At 45.4% G+C, this 27,729-nt stretch overlaps 1 protein-coding gene across 1 annotated transcript in view; it reads left to right on the forward strand.

Moving 5' to 3' along the window:
* The window catches only part of ITGA9 (integrin subunit alpha 9), a 1,159,507-nt gene that overhangs the window by 836,115 nt on the left and 295,663 nt on the right, over positions 1-27,729 (forward strand). The window contains exon 20 of the mRNA XM_069613210.1: positions 1,208-1,287. Coding sequence (XP_069469311.1) covers positions 1,208-1,287 — 80 coding nt within the window. The remainder of the gene's footprint in view (positions 1-1,207; positions 1,288-27,729) is intronic.

The following is a 27,729-nucleotide window of genomic DNA, read 5'->3' on the forward strand; positions in this document are numbered from 1 at the left end:
CACGGTCTGTGTGTGTGTCTGGCACGTGTGCCTATAGACCTGTATGCTGTGCTTGGGTGATCCCAAACAAAACTGACAAGTCCGAGTGATCACGACACTCTGCCCTGGCTGCATGCCCGCAGATCTGGGTCGGCTGGCCTGTATGATCACAGGTCCAGCCCCAAAACAACACCTTAAATTTTGAAAGCTTTCAGCTTCCTCGAAAGCACAGGCACCTTCATCAGGATGTGCTCACGCAACGGCGGTTTCTTTTTCCATCTAAGAGTTCAAACAGCCGGGTCTGAAAACTCAGGGTGTCGCAGATGGGTGCTTGATTAAGGATGAACGTTGTGTTGGTTAGATAAAGTGGTGTCAAGTTCTGTGATATGCAAAGCAGAAATAAACACGGAATAAATGATGCACCGTCCAAAATTAAAAATGTGGAATAAAATAATGACCCAAATACACAAAAAATAATGCAAATAGAAGTTGTCAGTCAAAATGCATAACACATTAAGGAAGCAAGGCGATTTTGAAAGACCCTAACGTGTACACAAAGTGCACAATTTGTGTTTTATGTGTTGTTGAAAGGAAGTATGATAGGAATGCGTGACAAGTATGGAAAAGGTGGGGGAGAGGGTACTTTTTATAAGCGTTGGTCAACAGATAAGTCAGTGAAATTTCATGCAGTACCAAGTGAACTAAATACAAGTTGTGCCCAGGCTTGCATTTCACTTTATATGGCTGTGTTGCGAATGCAGTAGGAAAGGTGAAAATAACACCCACTGTTTTGTGAAACGGGTTGTAATGTACCTTGTGAACGAAGGTTTTACTGGAGAGAGTTCGGATGTGTTTCCTAGTCTGATCGACTTATTGATGGCTAAGGAGGGTTTGGGGAGAGGAGCATTGTGACGTGGGTAATGGGCAATTGTACCTAAGTCTCTGTGTAGTCTTGATTTCTTATCAAGAACGACCTATGCATTAGATGGCTGGAATACCATGTTACCCCGCCAAAAAGTGCGAGTTGTTAAAAAAAAAAAAAAGCCACACATTTTTTTACTGAGCTTATAATAGCCTGCGGAAATAAACTAAAAAACATGAGCTATCTTACAGGAATGCCATTATTTCATCGTTTGAAACACATGCTGCTCTTTTCGTTTGACTCCCACAGTACTCACTATGAGAAGTCCATGCTCTAACACAAACTGAACGCTTTCTCTTTCCGCAGTATGAGTTCAGCGCCATCTTTGATACCAGCCACCTCTCTGGGGATGAAGAGATGCTCACGTTTTTTGTCACTGCTCATAGGTAAGGGCAACACCAAGGTACTGTGCTGTCAAACTAATTCCTGTCGGTGGTGTATTTGGAAAATGTAACATGTAAGCAGACCCCTGAGCCCATGACGTTGTCGTTGTGGCGGTATTTGAAGCGATATATATTCTGTGTCTAGTTAGACAGAGAAGATTTGTTTACATAATTCAGGCTGAAGTCAGGCTAATGCCCAGAAGTTTCCCCGGTGTTCGCTAACATTCAATTGTGGGATGTCGTTGTCTAGCATATAGGACTCTTTTTGGTTACATGTATGTTTGTGAGAAGTTTCCTTTGTATATTACTTTAACAATTCTATTTTGCATGTAAAATAATACATTTATGTGTGTCTTAATTTTATGAATACAAGCATTAACCGTGTGATAATAAATGCAGATCAAATAACTTCTGCAGTATGTAAAGTTGACAAATACTAACACGTCTTCTGATGTGGTTTTTCTTTTCTTTATTAATACATTCTCCGTAAATATTGATTTGAACCAGAGTAAGCATTAAGGAACTCCACTCCTTTGAGAAGTAATTTCCCTGCCAGGACAGTCTTTCGTATTTGCATGTAAGCATGAGCCACTGTTTTGATGTGGATTGTGTTTGAGGGGAGCAGCTTTAGGACACTGTGCTTACCCCCACCCTTTTGGAATGAAGACTGATGTTAACGCCTGTTCCACACTTTTCTGAATCTGGCCACACTCTACGTTGATCCTCAGCATAGTCTGTACCCACCGACACCCCTGTGCCCATCTTTGCCCATATTTCGTGGATCCGTGTACACAGGTTCCCTACTCTGAATATAGAGTGAAATGGTGGACTGTAGGCTCTCCCTTAAGTATACGTAATTTTAAGCATTGTCTGTGTCATGCACATAAACTCATCAATAACCTCCATGCTCCTTGATCTACAAATATCTGCACTGTATTATATCGATGTATGTACATGTATGCACCTGCCTGTGACAGGTAATGGAACTAAGCTTCGAGACTTCTTGTATTGCTGCGCCCAGCTACCCAAGGGTTTGGTGCGCATTATCAAATCAATAAACAAACAAACAATGTTCAAAGCGGCAATTGGAAAGGACAGAATGCTCGCAATCTCGAATTTAAAAATGAAGAATAAACCAAAAAGTGTAACCTGATAAATAACCTTCCAGAGGTTGGATTAAGGAGGAAGAGTGGTGAGGAAACCCGGATCAGTATGGCTGGGTAAGGGAAGAAGGTAGGATATAGAAAGGTCGGACAGGCTAGAAGTAAGCAGGTTAGGGTGAGGTGAACCATTGCGCGTTCAAAAGACCAATCACAAGACCGTTTAATTTGCTTTTTTTAAACCATTGCATTTGAAATTTTAAATGTTACTGTACTTATAATGCACAGCAGTTTATCAATATGTAGGTATTCCTTTTTTTAACTTTGAAGATTTTAACACAGAAGCATATAATTGGGGTGTTCTCTGTTTTGAGACCTCCTCCTGGCAAAGTCCCTTATCACCCTTTCCCCTTATGGCTATTTCTCCCTCCCTCAGCTTATTCCCTCTTATTCCCAGAACTCTTTCTGTACTATGTGAAGCCTCACTGGCCACATGGCAACCAGGCCACATATATGTCTGTATTTCATATGGAGTGCCCAGTAGAAGCTTCAATTTGGGATAGGTCAAAAGATTTGTACCCGGGCCAGACTCCCACTGTATACCTCAGTACTATAATTGCACCCTGTGAAAGAGCATAGCTACTGGATCATCAACATATATTTAGAGCTGCAGCTCCTGGCAACCTATAATTGATGTAAATGAAAGCCTTTAAGCATTGGATTAATGCAATAACCTGCATTGGTGAGCCATCATATTATATCAACATTTAGGGCCTGATTCACAGAGCGTTTTCCTATAGGATTGCGCCATTATAAAACGCTTCTGTGAATCAGGGCCTTATTGCTCAAGGCAAAGTACTGCTGTTGGATTAATAAAATATTATCTATGGCTACTTGAAATAAAGTTCAGGAAATATTTCAGCGTCTTAGATCTTTTTCCTTGCAATATATTGATCACACGCAAAAAAGACTGAGTACCAGAGCATGCAAGCCGCCAATCCACGCCCCTCACTGCACATAAGTGCGCACAGGGGCTGTCAGGTGCGGCTGAGGCGAAAGAGGGAAGTCCTGGGAGAGAGAGAGAGAGAGAGAGAGAGAGAGAGTCCATGTCTTAGAGTGTTGGAAGTTAAAGAGAAGGAAGGCCAGGGAGTAATGTTCATGGAAGGGAAGTGTGGGGGTGGAGGAGCAAGGGTGAAGACCCCCATTTGAAAAAGGTGGGGAGTGTGGGGTAACACCTCCCAGGGTTATTCGGGGAGTGAACACCTCCCTTACCCTCCCCTCAAAATTAATACAATGCTGGTCATTGACAGCCACACAAAATCAACCTAAAAATAGCAACCTTATTTCAGTGCAGCCTTCAACAGTCAGGATTATGACATAGAAACTATCGAGCATGCGTTTCATTGTCACTATTGACCATTCGAGGAGTATCACTTACTCCAGCATAAGCAGAGCATCCATTAAAAATCAAAGCAATCTGGACCTTACAGTAATACAGAAAGTATGCCAAATAGAAACTCTGCTTAAGCTCCCATTATGAGGGACATCAATACAAACATATAAATCCACCAGTGATTCTATTTTGTCTGCTCATGTATGGCGTGTATTGTGTCATAGGGCCTCATAACAAGAATGCCGGTCCGGAAACAACGGTGCCGGTAAGCTTACATATTACGACTCTTCGGGTGGGAGCCGTCACACCCGGCAGTTCTGACCTGCCGAGCAGGATGTCACCCGCCTGCAGAGTTTTCGCTGAAGAACCGGTATTGTTAACAACGGTGCTGGTGCTTCCGTGGTCCCCATTCCCCTATAGTCCCATAGGACACAAGTACTGTCTCATACACACTGGGACTAGGAATAATAGGGCTAGGAGTAATGAAGATTACAATAAGTAATCCAGGCATTAAACACAAGTATTGGTGCAACACCATTGAGTTGACTGGGATTCAGCACTCCCCCCCACCCCTGAAATGTTGGGCTATGTTGACCAGACCTGGCTGACCTTCAGAGCAGTTGCCAGACAGAAAAGGACACAGATGTTAAACGGCACCTGGGTTTCTCTGTTAACAAGAACCCACCAATTACTAACATAAAGCAATTCACTGTTAGTACCTGCATTCAAATGACAATTTTTTTAGGCAATTGAAATTGTGATGTGGGTTTAATACTTGCATGCCAGGGGAGTGATTGGAAGGGTAGAGAGGGAACAGGAGACCACTCATTCTCACAGCAGTCCATACGTGGGTGCTTTAAACCTTAAAGGAGAGAGTTAACTGCTTGTAACATTTTAGCTGCACTAGAATAGTCTCATAAAAAAGCATAAAGAAATTAGATGACCCAAACAAATAAGTTTGCCTCTCCCCCACCGCCCATGAAGTTGGCACCCCTCCCAACATTTGAAGGGTTAGCCCCCGAAATGTAGGTTTTGTTGCGCCCCTGAACGCAAGCACACACACCATTCACCATATAGACACACGCACACCCAGCCATCCATACATTTAAGTGTGCATTCTTTCACCATACAGGCACACCCAGGCAGCCACCCATAAAATTACGTGTGTACCCTTTCACCATACAGGCACACACACCCAGTCACCCACCCATACCTTTAAGTGTGCACCCTTTCACCATACACTCACACAGGCAGCCACCTATATACTTAAGTGTGCACCCTTTCACCATACAGGCACACCCAGGCAGCCACCCTTATATTAAAGTGTGCACCCTTTCACCACACACTCGCACAGGCAGCCACCTATACATTTCAGTGTGAACCCTTTCAACATACACTCACAAACGCACACATCATGGGGTTGAGGGGAGCCCTAACACTTAAAAAAGAAATTGGGCCTCATCACAACTATGCCGGACTGTAAACAACGGTGCTGGTAAGCTCACCGGCACTGTTGTTTCCGGGCCGGCATATTACAGCTCTGCGGGCGGTTGCCGTCCTGCCCGGCAGGTCAGACCTGCCAGGCAGAACGGCATCCACCGCATAGTTTTCACAGAAGCACCGGCAGAGCTGCAGTCTGACTACCCGGGGAGTCATGGTGTTGAGACCAAGTATTATAAGAAAAGGTGTAATCACAGGCCCTGAAGAAGGGTTTTTCGACCCGAAATGCGTAGGCCGCAGATGTGATGAATTCTGCCATTACAATTTATATTTGATTTAAAGCAAGCGAATGAAGTTTGATTTATTAAAAATTTCTCTTTGAAAAAAGGAATCAATTCAAGAATTTTTTCTACGATTATTTTTGAACTACGCCACTGAGTAGTGGAATAAGGGTGTGCAGCCCGCACCGCTGGCCACACTGCCAAGGTCTTTTTTCTTTCTGGTGCTTCTATGGTCCCCATTCCCATTGAGTCCGATAGGACTTTATGGAAATGGGGATTTACCATTTGCCGGCGCCTGACTTCCCAGACCGCCGGGGTTGTAATCCCCCGGTGTTACCGGGAAGTCGGGCGCCGGTAAATCATTACGGGTCTGGCGGCAATCTGCTGGTAGCAATGGCACGTTTGCCGCCAAACCCGTAATGAGGCCCATCATTTCTTTTTGAAGTCACTCTGACTTCATAAAGAAATTATTTCTGTTACAGAAATAATTTCTTTATAAATGCAGAGGGAATTTACAAGTGGGGGCCCCTCCCAGGACATGTGCTGGCGGGGCCCCCTGCACCGCAGGGGCTGCGGGGGACCCTGTTACGCCAGTGTCTGAAACCCCTGACTCCTGTACAGAAGGGGTGGAGTGTCCTGAATCCCAAAAGACGTAATCCATAAAACACCACCTTTCAAATCAGAGTGGAGGGTGCAAAACAAAATTTCAAAGCATTGCATCTTATCTGTATATATGTGTTGAAAAACAGAATTTCCCCTTTGTTCTTTTTTTCTCTGACCAGAAATTTCAGGCATTGCTTTGTATTTGAATGTGTGTTGAAAAACGATTTCCCCATTTGAGTCCCTTTTCCCAACTGTGCCTTTCAAATAAAAGACTAAAAACGAATTTTCCCATTGATTCCCTTGCCTTCCAAACCAGAATCCCAAAGCATTGCCTGTCCTTTGAATGTGTGTTGCAAAACTATTTTTCCATTGCATTGTGAATGTTTTCTATTGGTTAAATTGAAATTAAATGAGTCATATGTTGTGATTGCATGTTTTAAAATTGTATTTGTGTTGTTTTAATAACAGAGTTATTGTTGTGAAATTGGGTATGGCCACAGAATTGGTGGCTGATATTGGCTGCTAGTTTCCTAGTCAAACCTTAAATATATATATATTGTTACTATACACCGGCCTGGTTCCTAGTCCATTGGATAAACAGGGTATTTGTTGGGGTCGGTGCAAGACGGGTTGGCGGCCTCACCAAAGTGAATCTGAAAGGAATAGCACTTTATTGCGTGCCACCTTGTTTGGGGGGGAAAGGAACTCCCTGAGTTGAGTGTGACCGCCTAATAAACTGTGACAACATCAGTTACCTCCCTAGCACTATGCCTCTGCTGGATGCGCAATCTTTGACTGGGTGATTCTTCTCTACCCCTAGGAGCTCTGGGTGTAATCTGCAGGAAAGGCAGGATGGGTGTAATACGTCCTAGTGTTAATTGCCATGACTCATGATGCGCCAGTTCCAGAGGTTTCTCGTAAAGGCTGCCAGCCAGAAGATATAAACAAATCTCTTCCCGCCATAGGGAATATGCTTCTTGGTTAGTTTTAGATATTTGTTACACTGAGGAAGTTTGGAGATTAAAGCATGTTCTTGCTACTGCTATTGTCATAGTGGATCTAGAAAGTCCCCAATCCCCAAAACAGCTACTTAGTTGCCAGCATTGTGCACCCTCAGTCTAAATTCCAACATGGAGTGCATGTTTTACACTGATGCTGGGTGTTGAATTGCATGGGATGGACTGCTCGCCTTTATGTGGCAGGGCATGCTTTGAGTGAAGATTGTTGAGTCCTGGAGAAAACTCACATCCTGGAGAAACCCCACTGAGATCGGTGCCCTCCCTTGGTCTACCACAAAACCTCTTTATGAATGCAGATGGGGTGTCAGTGACAGCTTAAGCCTCTCTTCATGTCTGTAGCATTCCAGATGGCAATGCAGCACCATGATAGACATTCAGCTCTGGGGACCATAAGCCCCAGTCCCACCAGTAGTGACCTTTAACCAGGGAAATAACTTGAAAAATTACCTCTACCCTGAAGGGCAGACGTATGAATGCAAATAGCAGTTGTGGTTTGAATGTACAATCAGTACAATCCACATCTCCAGATTGAGTAAAGGGCACTTTCTTGGCACAAAATACATTAGAGGGAGACTTTGATTTCACTTTAGGAGTGGTTTCAGAGCAACAGTCCCAGCAGAATCCTATTTGATTAAAACACCCAGAATGTACTATGATCCAGATCCCAGGCTGAAGAACTAGTCAGCCCCTGGCATAGTTATTCTATCTCACTCAGGCCAATGTGGAGCGCCACCAGCAGAGGGCACACAAGGAGCTAGCTTCTCATTTGTCTTAATAAACCGAGATTCTGCACCAAGTAAAGGCCCTTAAAATATGACTCTCTGGCACAGAATATTAGAAATATTTCCGATAGAAGAGAACCCTGCTTTAGTTCATACAAGAACAAGATGATTCTCTGACAAACCTGCTGAATTGCCCCCCAACTAGCGCTCTGAACATCCTCTGATTGGAGGGGATAGTGCTATGGTACCATCGGAGTGCTCCCTCCCCTTTGCCAAATGCTACTAAGCCACCAACAATCCCCAGAGTTCTTGCCCTTCCGGTGGAGCACTGGCATTCTTTGTGTTTTTCTTTAAGCCCAAAAGCCATAAGACATATGTGCAAAGACAGCCACTCTCCAATTGCCTCTGAAACATTATGAACTTAGAATACACTGGTCCCCAATACCTGCCAGTCTTACCAGATTCAGAGTAGGAGCGGTTGAAACCTTAATCGGCAACCAGATAAAGCCTGTTCCACAAGAGTTACAAATGGTTTTGAGCTCTACTTTCAGCACCCAAAGAACACAGCTAAATGTTGTTGGCCGGTGCTGTGTGGTTTGTTACAAATCAGCAGCAATTAGAGACTACCTGCCTTTTCTGAAAGCTCAGCACTATTTAGGGCATGAAAATCCTGTTTGTTCCCATGAGTGGCCATTTTTAGTGAGTGATTTCTCATTTCAGATGAATTTGCCTATCCACTCTTAACAGATTACTTACTGTGTGCAATGTGTTGTACTGTATTTCACTAATATTCTACACAAAGAGCTGCCACCTTGACTGTTCAGTTGCACTCCTGAAGGTGAACCAAAGATCATAGAGGTGCTACTCATATTGCTCAATAAGGGAGTGCAGGGGGTCCATCTTTGGACCCACCAATCTCTGACTGATTGCTACAGTTCAGAGTATGGCTTGTGTGACAAATCCCCGGATGTCGTCACTTCTCCCCTAGGGGGAGCCCCTTCCCATGGGGCCAGGGAAGTGAGGCCGCTACCAGATAATCCCCCTTCGTGTGGTACTCAGCGGATGGATCTCATGGGGTGGGAAACCCCCTATGGGATTAGTGCAGACCTGGGGAGAACATGGTATCCACACAACCCACCTTAACCTACCCCACCTTCCTCACCAACCTATACCAGTACCATTCCCACTGTTCCCATGTGTTTCTCTTATACTTCTAATATAGGAAGTACTGGGATGAGGAAGAGCAAGAACTCTCCAAATAGAGCTCCACTTCCTAATACCAAGACGAGGATGGACTCTGTTAGTTCTTGAGAGACTGATCCATTTAGTACTGAGACGAGGAAGAGGCACAACGTACTAAGGAGTACCCTGCAGAACCAAAGTGAGCAGTCTAGTCAATATGGACTTGATGTGTGCATAAAAACTGAGTAAGGACTCTGACTAATGTCGAGTCCTCCATGGAGGAAGCAGGAGTCCAGAGAAGGAAGCACTGGAGAGAAGGCAGACCACGATGCTGCGAAGGGAGCATGCCACCACAAGGAGGGTCTTTGGAAGTACTGCTTCACGAAGGAGGAGGAAGCAGCTCCTGGTGCCCCACTGGGATGGCGAACATGTGGAGCAGGAAGCACTGTTGCCGGAAGGACATTTCCCTTGTGGAACCATAGCAAACAACAGGAACCGCAGACTGGCGAAGAAACACCAAGTTAGGCCAGAAGCATCACGGAAGCCCTGAGAGCACCACAGGCCATATAGAGTGTGAGGGGAGATGAAAGGGGCTTGAGGCAATGGTGTAAAATCTGGTAACCTGAAGGGAAACAAGAGTCATGGGTCTGGGACCCCAACCCAAAGATTATAAGAAGTTGTGAAAGCATCCAAGCCAATTATCATAGTCTCGGTACCTGGCAGACTGGTAGAGCAGGTGGACTGAATGGTGAGAGAAGAAGGTGTATGTCTGGGACCCACACCCACAAAGGCAATCAAAGCCTCTTGACTAATCATCATTGTCAAAGTACCTGTCCCGAGAGTATACCAGGTGGAGTGTATTTGAGAGTCTGCCGCATCCATAAACGCATCTTTGTTGATCCTCCTAAAAATAGTGCCTGGCAGAAAATCATACCAGGTAGATTGGCAACACCTCCAGAATAATCATTGTAGTCGTAGTACCTGGAAGTAAAGTATACCAGGTGGACTGTATCTGCGAGTCTTGTACCCGTTTCCATAAAAGCATCTTTGTTGATCCTCATAATATTAGTCTCTGGCAGGAAAGAATACCAGGTGGATTGTACATGTAGGTCTGGGACCCGCACCCAATGAAATATCCTCATCAATCTTAGTCACAGTGACTGACAGTGAAGAGAGTCAGGTTAACTGTGAGTCCAAAAACAAAGCAAGAGAAAGGAAGCATTTCCCTTGACACCGTTTTGGGAGCATTGTGAAAGTAATACCTGGCCAAGTGAAACACCAGGTTGCTGGTAAAAACCAGCGGAAGGAAGTAATACAACCTGGTGCTTTATGAACAGTTTGCAAACAGCCAAGAGAGGAGAGATTTTCTCTTGGCATCCTAAGAAACCCTGAGAAAGACCATGTAAACATTCCCCCCAGGAGGTGTGAACATTGTAACGATAAGAGTATTTGGGCCTCATTACGAGTGTGCCGGTCCGGTAACAACGGTGCCGGTCCGGTAAGCCTACCGGCACTGTTGTTACTGGACTGGCACCCTACAGGTTTGCGGGCGGGTGCCATCCCACTTGCCAGGGTCAGATCTGGTGGGCGGAACAGCACCCGCCCGCAGATTTTCACAGAAGCACCGGCACCGTTCTTAACGGTGCCGGTGCTGCCAAGCTCCCCATTCCCATTGAGTCCTATGGGACTCAAATGGGAATGGGGATTAACATTTTCCGGCGCCTGACTTCTCGGAACGCCGGGGTCAGAATACCCCGGTGTTATCGGGAAGTCAGGCGCCGGAAAAATGTGCAAGTCTGGCGGGAACCTGCCGGTTTTACCGGCACGGTTACCGCCGGACTTGTAATGAGGCCCTATGTTTACTTTGTGTCTTGGTGGAGAGTCAGTCCAAGGAATTTTTTGAGACTTTGTTTTGCTGTTCTGCCCTTGACGAGAGATAACACCCTGAGTAAATAAGTCATTTTTCGGAACCAAGAAGATCCCCACTTCAGTTTCAGTACAAATGTAAGGTAAGGAAATAGGTTTTGGACACATGATAGTGGACTATTTGTTTTTGACTGACAATATTCTTAGTATTGTTAGCGAAAGAGAAACCCTTCTCAGTAATAGGAGTTTTCTCTTTTATTTTACAGTAAAAGTCTTTGACCAAAAATATGCCACCTGGGTGTCAGTCTCCTACTTCTATTCCCTTACAGTTGACATTCACTTGATAGAGTGCATGTAAAGTCTCTTTGTCAGCCCAATGTAAAGTTCTGTCTGAAGGCTCTTTACACTGTGAAGCCTCACTGATGCAAGGAGGCAAACCAATGCCTTGAGATCCAGGATGATAAAGGAAATAGGAAGCTTCTGATGAGGAAGCAACATGTGACTGTTGGAAGATTGCTATTACATTACGTGATGCTAACATAGGCAACAATGAAGCACTTACGATTGACAAGTTGTTGGTCATCTTTTGCCATCCTCTATAATGTTCAGAATAAACATCTATAACTTCGTTCCGCAAGGACTAATGTACAGGCAGGTGTGTTCCAACCCGGCAGTGACATTTGCAAAGCTTTCTGAAAAAGGCTAAGCCAATGGAACATTGACCCAAATGTCACCAGCAATCCTTTGACAAAATGAATGAACAATGTCATTATTAAAGCAAAGATGACAGGGGAGACCGGTCTAGAACTGCACAGAAAACTGGCACGGTAGAGGTCTGATAGAAACGCATGGTCCCCTGGTACACTCTGTTCAGTGGGAATCAGAAGGCTTGATGCTTACTACTCAAGCCAGGAAATGGGACAATTGATTTCTGTAGGATTAGAAAATCCAAATAAGTATCTAAAATGTGCTGGGATGGATCATGTTGCTATATAAGAGGTTCAAACCCCAAGGGGCATAAGTGAACCTAGTATGAGTGGGAGGTACTTTGTCACAGATTAGTTATTTTGGAAGGACAAATCATGACACAAGAATTTTTTTCCGATTTACATTACTAAAACACGTTTAAATAACTGTTACACATGGTTTGCCACTGCTCCTTGGGAGCACGATTGATGAAGGGTAAATCACATTTTGAAATCAAAATTAGGAGCAATAATAACAATAATACAATCAGGTTTTTATTTAGTGCTTCTTTTGGATTTCTCTGCTTCTAAGTGTTGTACTAATAGCTGCTCTTACTAACCAATGTAATGGTACTCACTTCTTCAACCTTGGAAGAAGGCTGGGCTGAGTGGGCCAGGAAGGGTTATGAAGTAGAGAAGTTCAAGTTTTCTCCATGTCAGGGGGGGGTGCATAACCTGTGAATTATCCACTGAAAGGTCAATAGAAGTAGGAAAGCTATGCAGGCCAGCGGTTTAAGGTTTAGAGGTTTCCAGTAAAACTTTGTGTGAAATTATAATGTCCTTATCATCTCGGACTCATAATGGGTGGTCTTTCATTTACCAAATATGTAAAGTCTATGGGCCTCATTACGGGTCTGGCGGTAACCGTGCCGGTGCTATCGGCAGGTAGCCACCGGACCCCCAATGAATTCCCAGTGCCTGACTTCCCAGTAACACCGGGAGATTACAATCCCGGTGGCCGGGAAGTCAGGGGCCGGTATGCTTGTAAATCCCCATTTCCCTAGAGTCCTATGGGACTCATACACAAGTACTGGGATGAGGTAGAGGTACATGGAAGTAATGCTTGATTTAGCTACCTGTAATCTTCACTACTCCTAGTCCCACTCTTCCTCATCCCAGTACTTACCTATGAGGCAAGGAGCCTCAACCGTAAGCTCTGGGGCAAGGAAGAGGGACGTGGAGGTAATTCTGGGCCAAGAAGCTGATTTTGGAGGTTGGGGTGGGAGGGAGGGGGTATGTGTGGGGGGCAGGATTATACAACAAATTATAATGGCTGTCCATGTCCAGGCTAAGCAGGCATGATATGTGGTATTAGTGGCTAGAGAGGCATTTTGGTGCAGCCAGTCTAGTCATTCCTCAGTTTGGTATGACTTTTTTTTAATGGGGCATTTATGATAAAGCAGTCCTGCTAAGTGAATTACCTGGCTATACTGCCATTTGGGTGCTGCCAGTCAGCCGTTTCTTACTGCAGCATTGTATATTTTTCTGGGCATCTGTGATCAAATGATATGATATAAGTCATTTATAACGCACCTGCACACAAGTGTTTCTAGGCGCGACAAGACAAGGGATGGAAGATAGAGGGAGGACAAGACAGACGATCTTACTAGAGCTTGTGTCATTCAGATCGTGCAAGTGCGATAACGAGAAGCGCAAGGGGATGGGGAAGTGCAAGGGAGAGGGGAGGGGAAAAACAGGGCAGCAATGCTCTGAGTAAGTGCTGTCAGGGCAGCACAGCTCTGGGTAGTGCAAGCAGAACAAGGGACTGTAGGGTTACAGTTACAGCCCCTAAGTGCATGGTAGGACCAGATGCAGTGCAAGGGTGACTGATCAAGAAAGAGTCTCGACTCAGTGAGACTCTGAGGGTAGCCAAGCAACTAGTCGGTACAGCAGACAGGTAGGTCAGGTAGGCCAGCAGGGGAGGGAGAGAGAGAAAGCAGAGGAGAAGAGGAAAGTTTTGAGCTGCTTCCAGAACTTCAGGTGGTCTGCTAAAGCTTGAGAGGTGCAGGGAGGCTATTACAGAGGGAGGCACCTGTAGAGGATAGAGATCTACCCCCCATCTCTTCCTGGAGAAGCGTCTAACCCTTAGAGAGTTGTAGGTAGCTGAGCGAAGGGCTTGAGAAGGAATATATTTTGGAAGAGAGCGTTGGATGTAGTGCGGGCCCTGGGCCCAGAAAGCCTTGTGGACAATGCAAAGGATCTTGAACTTGATACTTGCAGCAACTGGGAACCAGTGGAGAGATTTCAGGGCTGGAGAGATACGATCCCTGTGCTTGAGGCCAAGGATAGGTCTTGCAGTCCTTTTCTGGATTAGTTGCAGGGGCTGGATAGTAGAGAACGGCAGATTGAGAAAGAGGCTGTTGCAGTAGTCCAGCCTAGAGAGAACCAACGCTCTGCAGACAGTAAGCTTCTGGGGGAAAGTGAGAAAGGGAAGAGTCCCTTTGAGGAGGAGCAGCTGGTAGTGCTTCTTGGCAACATCTGAGATGTGAGGAGAGAAAGAGAGTGGAGTCAAAGATGACACCAGTGTTGTTTGCCTCACAGGAAGGCGAAGGAAGAGGGCCCAAGGCGGGCGGCCAGAGTGAGAGAGGAAAAGCAGGGGCAGGAGTCCAAATGAGAAGGATCTCCATCTTACTGACATTAAGGCAGAGATAGTTGGAGGCACACCAATCCTGAATCGCGGATAGACAGTCGGGAATGAGCGAGAGATGAGAGGAGTCTGAGGGGAGCCTGAAGGAAAGCGGAGTGTCATCCGCATAACACTGAAAGTTAGAGGAGAATGTAGAGATCAGGTGGGTCAAAGGGGCCACATAGAGGTTGAAAAACCAGAGTGAGAGGATGGAGCAGGGAGAAAGGGACCAAGTTGGACCTGGGAGGGGCAGTCCAAGAGGAAGGAGGTCAGCCACTCAAGCGCCTGATCCGTGATGCCCAGGTTCTCATGGAGTTGATTGATCAGGATTGATCAGGATGGCATGGTTGACCGTGTCGAAAGCACAGGAAAGATCAAGGAGGATGAGGACAGATGGAATGCTGGAATCAAGGTTAGAGAGCAGAACTTCACAGGTGTTCAGGACAGCAGTTTCCGTGTCTCTGGCACTGAAGCCAGACTGATGGTCATGGAGACAACCAACAGACTCCGTGTGGAGAGTAAGCTGGGAGATGGCCAGCTTTTTCAACAGTTTGCCCAGGAAAGGGGTGATGGAGATTGGGCGATAGTTTGCCGGGCAGCAGGATCGGCAGAAAGCTTCTTGAGGAGTGGGTGCATAAGGGAGTGCTTAACGGGAGAGGGGAAAGAGTGATTACAGAAATCGGTCAAGGCTGGAGCGAGGGTGTCAATATGGTTCTTGATGGTTCTGGTGGAGCAGGAGAGCACCTGTTTGGATGACACTTTCATAGATCGGACTTGTCTAGAAACCTCCTCAGGTGTTGTCAGAGAGAAAGAGGAGAAAGGAGGAAGAGAGGTAGAGATGGCCAAAGGGGGTCCGAGAGAGGAAGAGGGAGAGGAAGAGGAGATGGAGGACAGGATGTCCTGAGTTTTAGCGTAGAAGTGAGATGACAGAGCCATACAGAGGGCCTGGGAGGGAACAGGAGATGTAAAGACCTCAACAGGAATGACCAGTTCTTTTCAGATTTTAAAGAGTTTGGCCGTGTTGTTAGAGGCCACAGAGACACAGGCTTGAATGTGTGTTCTATTCTTGATGAGTGTTATTGCTTTGACTGCCATTTTGGTGCAACCAGTCTAGATATGTCTAAATGTGGCCTGGCAAGCTTTAATATATTGTTATTACATGTCAACACTGGTCTACCTTGTGCAGCCAGTTGGACATGTTTTCATTGTGGCATGGCATTTTTAATAGCAAAGCTTTAATGTTCCTGTGCTCTGTTGGTGACTTGCATCTATTGGATTGGTATTACCCTACAAAACAATTGCAAACACTCTGGCCTTTTAGCCAATTTTTCTCAGACAGTGTGCTGTATGTTATATTAAAAGACATATGTATATCATTCTCCTAGTGCAGTGTGCGGCATATCCATTCAGCAGCACGTTTGTGTGCATTGCGCAAGTGTGATAATCTAGGCTGGCCCAGAGAGTGACGCGACCCTTGATGTGTTGCTGAGTTGGGGGGCCCCCTCAGCATGGCTCGCAGGGGGGCCCCCACATCTTGTGTTACGCCACTGGTTTCAGAAGACAGTCTACCAAGTGTTTATGGGCTATACCAGCTCTAGCACACAGGGCATTGGCTTGGTTAGTTTTGAATTTTAACAATACTCATCCCGTGATTTTCTATAGAGGAATTAATTGATTTACTTAAATCAAATTTGCTAAGCATCAACACAGTGTCTCCCCATTCCCACAATTTAATGAAAAGGATGAAGGTGGGCTATTCCCAACACAATTCACTTTCAATAGAGATGGTGGTGGTCTATATGGAAATAACTTGAATGAGATTTAATACAGTGTGCAAAAGGCCTACCCAGTTTCACCCCTCCCTTTTACCCACTCGTGGAATGGGATAGAGACAGGTGTCTCCTCACACAGTTGATGGCTTTGGGATATCGCCTTACATGAGAGCTCTCTGCTCTTTGCTCAGGAGGCCAGGCAGATTTTTAGGACCCACCTTTGGAAGGCCCTTTTGGAAGGCAGCTAACACCAGGCTTCTCCCAAAGCAAGGCCCCTCCAGATAGGCCTCTCGCTGGTAGGGCTCCCAGGTTTCCATGCAAGGTTTACCCTGATGGCCTTGCTGAACTCACTATAGTTCAGCAGCAGGTTATCTGCCAGAATCAAGTAAAAAAGCCCTGTTCTGATGCAAACCTGCCCTCTTATAGCATGGATACACTCCAACCTTGTCATAATTCCCACGGTCAGAATTGGCTAGCTCACTCCCTTCACCACCCTCCACCACACCCCCTGCCTGCTGATAGGACCAGGAATTGAGAGGAGTGTATGATGTAGGCTGAGAAAAAGAAAAGATGCATCATTTCAAAATGACAGAGAGTTTCACATTTTGCGTTCTGAAAAAACTCATAATGTGACAACTCCCTTGGTCTTTCAGATAATCACATGAATATAGATATTTTTGAATTCTATATATTATGGCGAGTCAGACAATACTAATTTTGTTTTGGCATGCCCTCCCTTGGCAGAGCTACCATTTTTCGCGGCTTTCTGCTGCACCAAAACAGCAAAAAATCGGACCATATCCAATTTAAACCTTGCTTTCATGGTCTATACCTTTGCTAACTTTCCCATTTCTCAGGTGTATGAAAATGGCAGATTCATAATTTTTCCCATAACTGAGTTTGTGTACATCACACACATTCTGTTTTTCAGGGTCTGGGTGGGTTCTTTGCTCTGTTTAATATAAGCCAAAATTGAGCTTTGTGGGACACCCACTGCACTTTTTAGTTAAGAAAACATGTGTTCAATGTTTAATCAATTGCAGGGCATAACATGGCCCCCAGTTTCCATTGAGATCAGACCCAAACAGTTTCCATTTCCCTTAAAACATGTGACCAACCATATGGCTGGTTTAGCCATGTTTATCTTAACCTTTTCTCCTAGTCTTCTAAGAAGACTTGCCTGGAGCTTAATTAACTTTTTATGTGGAGTCTGACCTTAAAGGTCATTTCTGTTGGCCATGCTATCTGTACCTTCCATGGTATAAATCTACTTATTTGTTTATCTTAGTTTTTAATTTGTCAACCAGACATTCTTCTCTTGGAGTCCTTTCCCAAAGTTCCTGAGTTCAGATTTTCAAAGGGTTTGTTCAGAGCCAATGCACTTTTTCTGTGAATATTTAACCATAAGGTTGCTTCTGTTGGTTGGCTTTATCTACATCAGCCATAGTTTAGATCTCTGGCTTTGTTTTGTTTTTCTTTATATTTTTACTGAACTTACAGGCCAGTTGCCTTGGTGAACCCAGCCCCCAAAGATCAGGGGTCACAATTCCAGAGGCCTAGCAGCTCAGTGGAGAAAAACAACAGCAGCCAGTTACCTGAGTGGTCCTAAAGGAATAACATTTTCCATTGGCACTGTATGTTTAACATGTTGCATTTCGGATTACATGTAGGCATGTTGTTAATAGATACAATCTTTCTTTACATACTGTATAAACAGAAATAAGTTCACTCTATCCACAAAGATAGGCCATAGCTACACCAGGAAGTAATATGCAAATCTACACCAAACAAAATAGGACCTTCTTTGTCCATGCTGTCATTTCATATGCTGAAATTAAGTATTTTTCTTCTTGATGAATGCAATCTGTCCTTCAACTCTATTTCTTAAATGAAAGGCATCATCCCTCCTGTTTAGCCTCCAAATGCATAATTGACTCTTTTCATCCCATGTGCACTGCTGCAAGTTTTTAAATCTATCCATGTTAATATATTTCTTTAATTTAACAGTTGAAACGACATGAGTATCCCTTCAGTATTGTCCACGCACAGGCCATCATTTACCATGTAAACCAATGTCCCCTTTAATAATCCAAGTAGGCCTTTGCATTTAATGTCAGTTCATTTGTGAAAGTAAGTGTCTTTCTCCACTTGCACACTTGTCAGTTTTAGTAGAATTTAACTTGGCCCATTTCATTCCATGTCACTGCGCCTTAAGTTGGAAAAATAAGTGTTTTGGACTGGCCTGTATTTTCCAATCTTCACTCTTAAATACTGGCCTGGCATGGCCTCTTTATTCCTGACATTCAGGGGCTATATTTTACCCCAAAATGTGGAGGACACCCCCTGAGGCTTCATTCAGGCCTCAATTGACCCACACTTCCACCCACAAAGTAGTGAAATGATATTAAATGGGGGCCAACGAGTAGCTATTTGCAGTTGCCCCTTCTAGCACAAATGCCTGCTGGCAGGTTATGTTTGAACCACAATGTATAACTCATACTATGGGAAATAGCTTGCGCACCCACCATCCCCGCTTCCCAGCTTGAGCAAGACTTGCTTTTTCCATGTGCCCTCCATTGGTTGTTTTGCCCTGTTTCTAATAACTTGATTTTATTTGACTTCTTTTTGGGGGGGGCGGGGTATCAGTATTATTAATGGCCTTTGGAAGAGTTCTGCTCTGGTGGCATGGCTTTGTCTGATGTTGTCTTGTGTCCTGTTTTCCTGGGTTTTTTTGGATCTTGTTTCCTGTCTCTCCTTTGGGAGAGTTCTGCTCTGGTGGGGTGTATTGGTCTGATGTTGTCTTGTGTCCTAGTTTCCTGTCTTTTTATGTATCTGGTTTCCTGTCTCGAACTTGGGAGAGTTCTGCTACGGTAGCGTGGCTTGGTCTGCTGTTGTCTTGTGCTCTGGTTTCCTGTATTTTTACGTAACCGATTTCCTGTCTCGACTTTGGGAGACTTCTGCTATGGTGGCCTGGCTTGGTCTGTTAGTTTGTAGTGTTCTGGTCATGGGTTGGCTTACGTTTTGTCCCTTTTCCCTCTGTGTGAACTCATCTGGTGGCAGGTGAGAGAGCATTGAGAAACTATTGATTTTTGCATCAAAGAAGCGTAGGTGGTTCTATTTGGGGTTGTATTTTTATTGTCATTTTCATGGTGCTGGTTCTGGGTGAGGTGGATGAGTGAGTAGCAGTGTCTACCCAAGCATGTATGTTGTTTCTATGGTCCTGGTGATGGAACTCTTAATGAGGACTGCTGCCAGGCTCCAGGGACTACGGTACAGGCAAGTCTGCTACAAGTGAGCACAGGCTGAGGTCCTAGTGTTGGTAGCAGTCTTTAACTTAGTTTCATGAGAGCCAGTTACGTTACCAGAGACAGATTCAACATTTTACCGGGGGCGCCCAGTGGAAAGGTGCATTTGACAGATTTGGCCACAGTCAAGTGTCAGTGCATTTTGATAACATGTCTGGTTGGTGCCTCTTTCTCTAAATTCTGACCAGTGTGCATGTGGTCATTATGGCAAATCGCTGACTGTGCATTCAGGAGATCAAATGGTCAAATTACTTACTGGTAATCTTCATTACTCTGAGTCAGCATCTTCCTTGTCACAGTCCTCATTCCCTCCCTCCCAGCCCTGACTGTGGAGCTTGGGTAAAGTCAGGCTGAGGGTAGTGGTGGGAGGAGACTTGTAGAGGGATTTGAAAAAGTACCTAACATATATAAACATGGAGGAAGGACTAGGTCAAGTCGATTTGATCCTCCATGTTGATGTGGGAAAGGGTGGTTTGGATCTCTGTTAGGAGAGACTACGCCTCAATGAAGTAATTAAGGACTGGAACGAGGAAGCTGGGTGAAGGTGTAATTCGTGTTTAACTACTTGGCCACGTTGTGAAATTCTAACTTCATCTCTCTAGGCCTCAGTTTCCTTCTCTGTGAAAAATGTGAGAATTTACAAATGAGCCACATGTCAGTCCCGTCCGAGAGATAGCTCACATGTTAAAACGCTGTGACATGGAGCCAGACTACACATCAGAATACTGGCAGGACAGACTCAGCCTTTCATCCTTCTAATGTTGATGAACTGAGTACCTTTGAACTGGGCAGTAAGCCTCATCATTATTACAGTTCTTATAACGTATAAAGGTTTAATGCAAGTTATAAACATCTTCTATTATTACAATAAATTGTCTTATAAATAGCTGAAGATTAAGTTAGTTGGAATAAACTTCTTTGAGAGACAATCCACGGTTCTCTTTTTTGAGCTTACGAGTCCTCCTGGCTTTAGCACTTCATAACAAATGAACAGATTCATCCGTCCATCCTCGACAGCACATTCCAGGGGGAGTAATTACAGAAACCTTGCACAGGTGAAAGTGCACTTAGGCACGGTATTAGCACAAGGGAAGAAATTGCCTTATTGCATAGGCCTATTCTTTCAATGCATTTTCTTGCCCCAGGAAACGTTTTCCCTAGGACTAATACAGAATGCTGATTTGCACTAGGACGGATTTTCTGTGTGCATGAATGCAGTGTTTTTTGCGCTTGTACTGGGCATACATGTACTTGCTAAGTTTCTGTATACGCCCCAGATATTTTTTTTCGGAGCCTCTAGTTTATTGGAGCAGCACAGAGTGGAGAGATAGAGCAAGTCCTCTGTAGAGGGGTGGAGTGGTGGAGTGGTGCAGTGCCTGCAGGCAGTGGCGGGATTGTTTTCTTTCCACCTGCTGTTTGTAATCCACCAGCCAATGAGAGGGGACCACCAGCCAATGAGAGGGGACCTCGGTGCACACGGGAAGGACGAGTGCGTGCTCCCAGTGGGAGGAGAGCTGAAGCTGTTTCTCTGGCACGTGCCATTGTTTATTGGCAGTCGCTTCAAAGTGCATTTTGTTTAACAGGAGGCTGCGATGTGTACAGTCAGCAATATCTGTTGTTACAGCTTCCCTTCCCACGTGCCATCACCTGTGAAGAGGCCCCACGTGGGACCTGGCACGCGACGGGCTGCATGAATAGTATCAGCGACACTCTGCCCAAGCGCCAAACATCTTTTCATCCGGATACATCATGATTTTTCCCCATTTTCTGCAACTGTCACTGCAATAGATGGGCCCTTTGTGTTTATTCGGTTCTCCAGTCTGCGCAGCAGCACCCGCAGCTTCAAAATATGCATAGTTTTGTGAAATGACTGCAAAAAAGATATGCCCCTTCAATAGGTTGCCAATTGGTCGTCCTGCCTGACTTCTCTTTTTATTACATGCATGGCACGTGACTCAGGAGTAACACGGCCAAGTACAGGAGCACTTCTTCTGCTCTGCCCATGTATAGATATTATTGGATAGAATCGGCATAAATGGCCCTGCCGCCCCCCCTCACAAATAGGGGCACATCATCTGACCTTCGCACGTTTCTTGGAAAAATACGTTCTGTGCACATGCGTACATAAAACAGATGTGCAATGAGCATGTGCACGTCTGACTTGCGTGTGATTAATTAACGAAGATATGCATTCATAAGGCGCGCACACATTCTGGGAGGCCTTGGAAAAGCGGGGCTCCAAGAGCTGCGGGGAAAGGACCGCCCATGAAATGTTAAATGTTAAAGGTATTTGTACCGCGCACCGTCACCAACGGAATTGGTCCCCAGGCGCTCTGGCGGATCTGTAAACGATAAGGGGGATGCGTGGGTTAGTAAGGTGAAGAGGGAGTAGGATAGTGAGAGGAGTGGTGTTCTGTTGGCAGCTTCAACTCGGTATACACCGGATGCTGAGCTTTGGTGCGGGTATTGGATCGGTGTCAGTCCGCGTGTGCTGTTGCTCCGGCTTATGTGTTGTTGCAGTGTTGTGAAGTGCGTGCGGCTTGCGGCTTGTGGTGCGAGAGATGGTTGTGTGAGTTTTTGAGTGAGATAAGTATGCAGAGTTTGAGGTTATATTGGTTAGTGGGTTACCTGACCTTTAGCATGCTAACATTCACAGTATTGTTTAAGCGTGGCACTTGTTGGCCTTCACAATCCTATCTAGAAGCGGCGCAGGCCATTGTTCAGAATTCTATCTAGGTGTGGGCATGCCAACATTCACAATCCTATCTAGATGCGGCGCAGGCCACTGTTCAGAATTCTATCTAGGTGTGGACATGCTAATGTTCACAGTTCTACCTAAGTGTGGACATGCTAATATTCACAACTCTCTAGATGCGACGCAGGCCAATGTTCACCATTCTATCTAGGTGTGGACATGCCAACATTCACAATTCTAGGTGTGGACATGCTAATATTCACAATTCTATATAAGTATGGACATGCTAATGTTCACAGTTCTACCTAAGTGTGGACATGCTAATATTCACAATTCTATCTAAGTATGGACATGCTAATATTCACGATTCTATCTAAGTGTGGACATGCTAATATTCACGATTCTATCTAGATGTGATGCAGGCTAGTGTTCACAATTCTATCTAGGTGTGGACATGCCAACATTCACAATTCTAAGAGTGGACATGCTAATATTCACAATTCTATCTAAGTGTGGACATGCTAATATTCACAAGTCTATCTAAGTGTGGACATGCTAATATTCACGATTCTATCTAAGTGTGGACATGCTAATATTCACGATTCTATCTAGATGTGATGCAGGCTAGTGTTCACAATTCTATCTAAGTGTGGACATGCCAACATTCACAATTCTATCTAAGTGTGGACATGCCAACATTCACAATTCTATCTAAGTATGGAAATGCCAACATTCACAATTCTATCTAAGTGTGGACATGCTAAGAAGGGAGGCAAGATAGAGTGGCAGGGGTTTTCAGGAGTAGAGTGATTGCTCTTCTCCCCACCCATGCCACACTCACGGTTTTTGTTGGTGTCTGTTAGCTGCTGGCTTCCTTGGCGTCCCCTGCGGACAACTGCAGACACATCTTGGGGTTGTCCTTTGCCTCGGGGTCCTTCACCGCAGGGCTGCCGGGCAGAGGGCTGCCCTAGGGTGTCCTTGATGTGGGGTATGTGAACCAATCCGGATGGAGTGGGAGTGTTGGGAGGCGGGCAGAGGGAAACCAGGAAGGGGTGGGAAGGGGGAGAGGGACCAAGCGCCGAGTGCGCTATGGTGCTTTTAAGCACCTTTACAAAGTGATATTGCTTTTTATGCGGGAGGTGGGGGTCAGGAGACTCCTTACCTGGCCCTGGCCTCGCTGGAAATGGTGGGGTCTGCCTACAGCAGACCCTCACCACGGCCTCTGTTTCCTTTTTTTTTCTTCTTTTTTTTATACAAAAAAACGGACCAATGGGGACAAGGGGAGGCTGGCAGAGGGAAACCAGGTAGGGGTGGGAAGGGGGAGAGGGACCAAGCGCCGAGTGCGCTATGGTGATTTTAAGCACCTTTACAAAGTGATATTGCTTTTTTTTGGGGAGGTGGGGGTCAGGAGACTCCTTACCTGGCCCTGGACTCGCTGGAAATCGCAATACTCACAAGGGGGTGGCTTGTTTTTCTAGATTCGGAAAGTCAGCATGAGCAAGCTCGCACTTATCTGAGCACCACATGCATGCCCAGCTGGGTCTGGCGGAAGAAACATGTGTATGAGTGTACCAGCCCAGGACCTGGAAGGTACAGCAGGTTGAAAAAACCTTATCAAATATCCTTTTTAAAGCCAAAAGCATCTCTGGTGAATGGATTGCGTGCATTATGTGCACGTGGCGTTTAGAAACATATCCACACCACAACTGTACGTGAATGGCATACGTAGTGTTGTGTACATTACAATATATATAGGGCCTCATTAGGACCCAGGCGGTAAGGGGTTTACCGTGGCGTAAACAGCGCCGACCCTTACCGCCTGATTCCGAGGTCCCTTAGCGCCATGGAGGTTTTAACACGCAGGTGTTAAAATCCATGGCGCTAAGGGACCTTGTTGTTAATTACGCCACCGTAATTTACGGTGGCGTAATTAACGCCTTCCCCACTCCCATTATGCCCTATGGGGCAAAAATGGGAATGGGGAAGGGTAAATGGGTTAATGGGGACCTTCCGCCCCACTCACCTCGGAATGGGGCGGTAAGTCCGCCAACAACCATGGCGTAAACGTAGTTTACGCCATGGTGGTAAAGGTACGACCCAGGCGGTAACTTACCGCCTGGGTCGTAATGAGGCCCATAGTGTATTTCAAAGTTGTAGATGGATGAACATCAACAGCTGTCAGAAACTACACACCACACACGCATACACACGATTTAACATAACGTATGCATTGCCTAGATCAGACAGCTATATTTTGTTAAGCAGTCCAGCAGTACCCAACCCATATCCGGCATTCCTTCATCAGACATGTACAAGGAACTTCCAATAATTAGTTTCAGTAAATCTACAAAAAACTCAGGGCAATGTCATTCTGAAGCACTGCCACTTAACACAGTCAAGGCCTGATTTACCCACATTTTTAAAATGGAGACAGCCCCATTGACAATTTCTTGTAAATCAGGCCCTTAGACTTCCCCAGTCGGTTGGCGCTTCTGTTGTGAACAGTTATTTGTTAGCAATTTAATTTCGTTGAGTGCTTTGGGTAACACCTGACCTACTTGAAATAATACAGACATGTTGCCTCGAAAATTGCGACATGATAATTACTGTGCCTTTGCGTGGTAATAACATGACGACCCCCACTACACCGACTAATGGGAGCATGAGTTGCGTGGGAGTCCCCTGCTCCCCTTTATCCGTGTAATGGGGTTCAGGGGTTGCAGGGGTGTCCCACGCTTCTTTTAGATGGTAGCAGGGGACAATAAAGAAAAAAAGGAAAAAAGGACCCTGTAATGCCAGTCCTCCAGACCCACATTAATGGGCGAGAACTGACACTGCAGGGTCGGAGAAGAGACAGTGGCACACTTCATGGTGTGCTGCCGAAAAAGGTAAGGATATAGGGGGGAGGCGGTTATGGGGATGCAAGGTACAGTGATCTAAGTGATCACTGCGCCGTGTCATAACGGGAGTCAGCAATTTAATAGTCAACATTATGGGTGGCGCAGTGATCACATAAATTCACCTACTTCCCTAGCAAATATAGGTTCTAGGTTTGGGCTTTGGGGAACACCTGACCTAGTTAGTTGGCAACTGTCGGCTCTAGGTTAGTGCTTTGGGGAACAACCGGCCCAGTTCCCTGTCAACTCTAGGATCTAAGTTAGTACTTTGATGAACACCTGACCTCGTCCCCTGGCAACTCTGGCATCTAGGTTAGTGCTTTGGGGAACACCTGACCTTGTTAGTTGGCAACTCTAGGATCTCGGTTAGTGCTTTGGGGAACACCTGATCCCGCTAGTTGGCAACTCTAGGATCTCGGTTAGTGCTTTGGGGATCACCTGACCTAGTTAGTAAGTAACTCTAGGCTCTAGTTTAGTGCTTTGGGGAACACCTGGCCTAGTTCCCTGTCAACTCTAGGATCTAAGTTAGTGCTTTGGTGAACACCTGACTTAGTTCCCTGGCAACTCTGGGATCCAGGTTAGTGCTTTGGGGAACACCTGACCTAGGTTAGTGTTTTGGTGAACACCTGACCTCGGTCACTGGCAACTCTAGGATCTATTTAGGTTAGTGGTTTGGTGAACACCTTGCCTGGTTCCCTGGAAATGGTGTGATCTATGTTACTGATTTGGGGAAAAATTTACCTGGTTCCTAGGCAACTCTAGGAGCCAGGTTAGTGCTTTGGGGAACACCCGATTTAGTTTCCTGGCAACTCTGGGATCTAGATTAGTGCTTTGGGGAACACCCTACATAGTTCATTGCTAACTCTAGGATCTAGGTTAGTTCATTGGGATACACCTGACCTAGTTAGTTGGCAACTCTAGGCTCTAGGTTGGTGCTTTGAGGAACACCTGACCTAGTTAGTTGGAATTACTAGGCTCAAGGTTAGTGCTTTGGGGAACACCTGAACTAGTCCATGGTCAACTCTAGCATCTAGGTTTGTTCATTGGGAAACACCTGACCTAGTTCATTGGCAACACTATGATCTAGGTTACCGCTTTGGCAAACACCTGACCTGGCCACTGGCAACTCTAGGTTATAGGTTAGTGCTTTGGTGAACACCATACTTGGTTCCCTGACAACTGTATGATCTATGTTACTGATTTGGAGAACAACTGACCTGGTTCCCAGGCAACTCTAGGAGCCAGGTTAGTGCTTTGGGGAACACCTGACATAGTTTCCTGGCAACTCTGGGATCTAGGTTAGTGCTTTGGGGAACACCTGACCTAGTTAATTGCTAGCTCTAGGATATATTTTACTTCATTCGAAAACACCTGACCTAGTTAGTTGACCTAGTTAGTTGGCATCTCTAGGCTCTAGGTTAGTGTTTTGTGGAACACCTGGCCTAGTTATCTGGCAACTCTAGGATCCAAGTTAGCACTTTCGTGAACACCTGACCTAGTTCCCTGGAAACTCTGGGATCTAGGTTAGTGCTTCGGGGAACACCTGAACTAGTTCATTGCTAGCTCTAGGTCGGTTAGTTCATTGGGAACACCTGACCTAGTTCGTCGGCAACACTAGAATCTAGGTTAATGCTTTGGTACACATGACCTGGGTCGGATTTATGTGATCACTGCGCCACTCATAATTTTGCTGATGAAAATGACGACTCCAATTACGGCGCAGCACAGTGATCTGATAGATCACTTTTGCCTGCATGCCCCGATCCGCATTCCCCTACCCACCCCCATTTACTTTTATGGCAGCCCACTTCTGTGTGGGCCACCAACTCCCCACTATCCCTGCGTCATCAGTTCCTCCCACTTATGTGGGTCTGAGCTTACGCCGCAGGGTCCTTTATCTTTTTTTTTTTACTTTCTTGTCCCCCGCTTACCACAGTGGTATGCAGGGTACACCCCCCCAACCTCACACTCCCATTACATCGACGAACGGGAATGGGGGAAACCCCTGCAACTCTTGCTCCGCTTGGTCGCAGTAATGGGAGGCAGAATCTTTTATAATGCAGACTGTGCAGTACATGTGTTTCACCTGGGTCACTGGCAACTCTAGGATCTTGGTTAGTGCTTTGGTGAACACCTTACCTGGTTGCCTGGCAACTCTAGGATCTAGGATAGCTGACTCAGCTTCTTTTTACATGTGGATACTCTTACCTTGCTTTCTTACCCTCCGTTTGCCCTATCATGCAATTTCTCCTCTGCTAGCTACTTTCACAATTTAAAGGTGCAGTTCACCTTCTTTGTTGGTTCGAGGTATTGCTCTTTCATTTGTCTTGTTCCATTGACCAATTTGTAGAGTTTCTTCTTGCTTCCCATAACTCTTTTCTTGAGCGTCAACTGATTGTAATGTATTATTCTGGTCCTGCATTTGCTCTTTCAATATGTATTGCATTAGTTAGTCTTCGTTTTACCTGGAGAACGATTATTTGTTCTACTTAACATCATTCTTTAAGCAGAAATGCACCCAACATGGTCTCTAGTTAAAATGTTTCAATCTGTGGCACCATTTGACATTTGATATGATCTGGTTCACTTGCTTGCATGCATGTGCAATGATAAATGTTGCCGTGACCAATGTAGTTTATGTTCGAATCTGTGGAATCCTTTCGCATGTTCTGCTTCTCAGCCATGTATGAGCAATGATAACTGTTACTGTGACTAATGTACTTCATGCTTGAATCTGTTCGCATGATCTGGTTCTCTTCCACGTATGAGCAATGATGAATGTTGCCCTGACTAATGTA

This window comes from Ambystoma mexicanum, chromosome 5p (genome assembly GCF_040938575.1).
Source record: "Ambystoma mexicanum isolate Mex_15411 chromosome 5p, UKY_AmexF1_1, whole genome shotgun sequence".
Taxonomy (NCBI): domain Eukaryota; kingdom Metazoa; phylum Chordata; class Amphibia; order Caudata; family Ambystomatidae; genus Ambystoma; species Ambystoma mexicanum.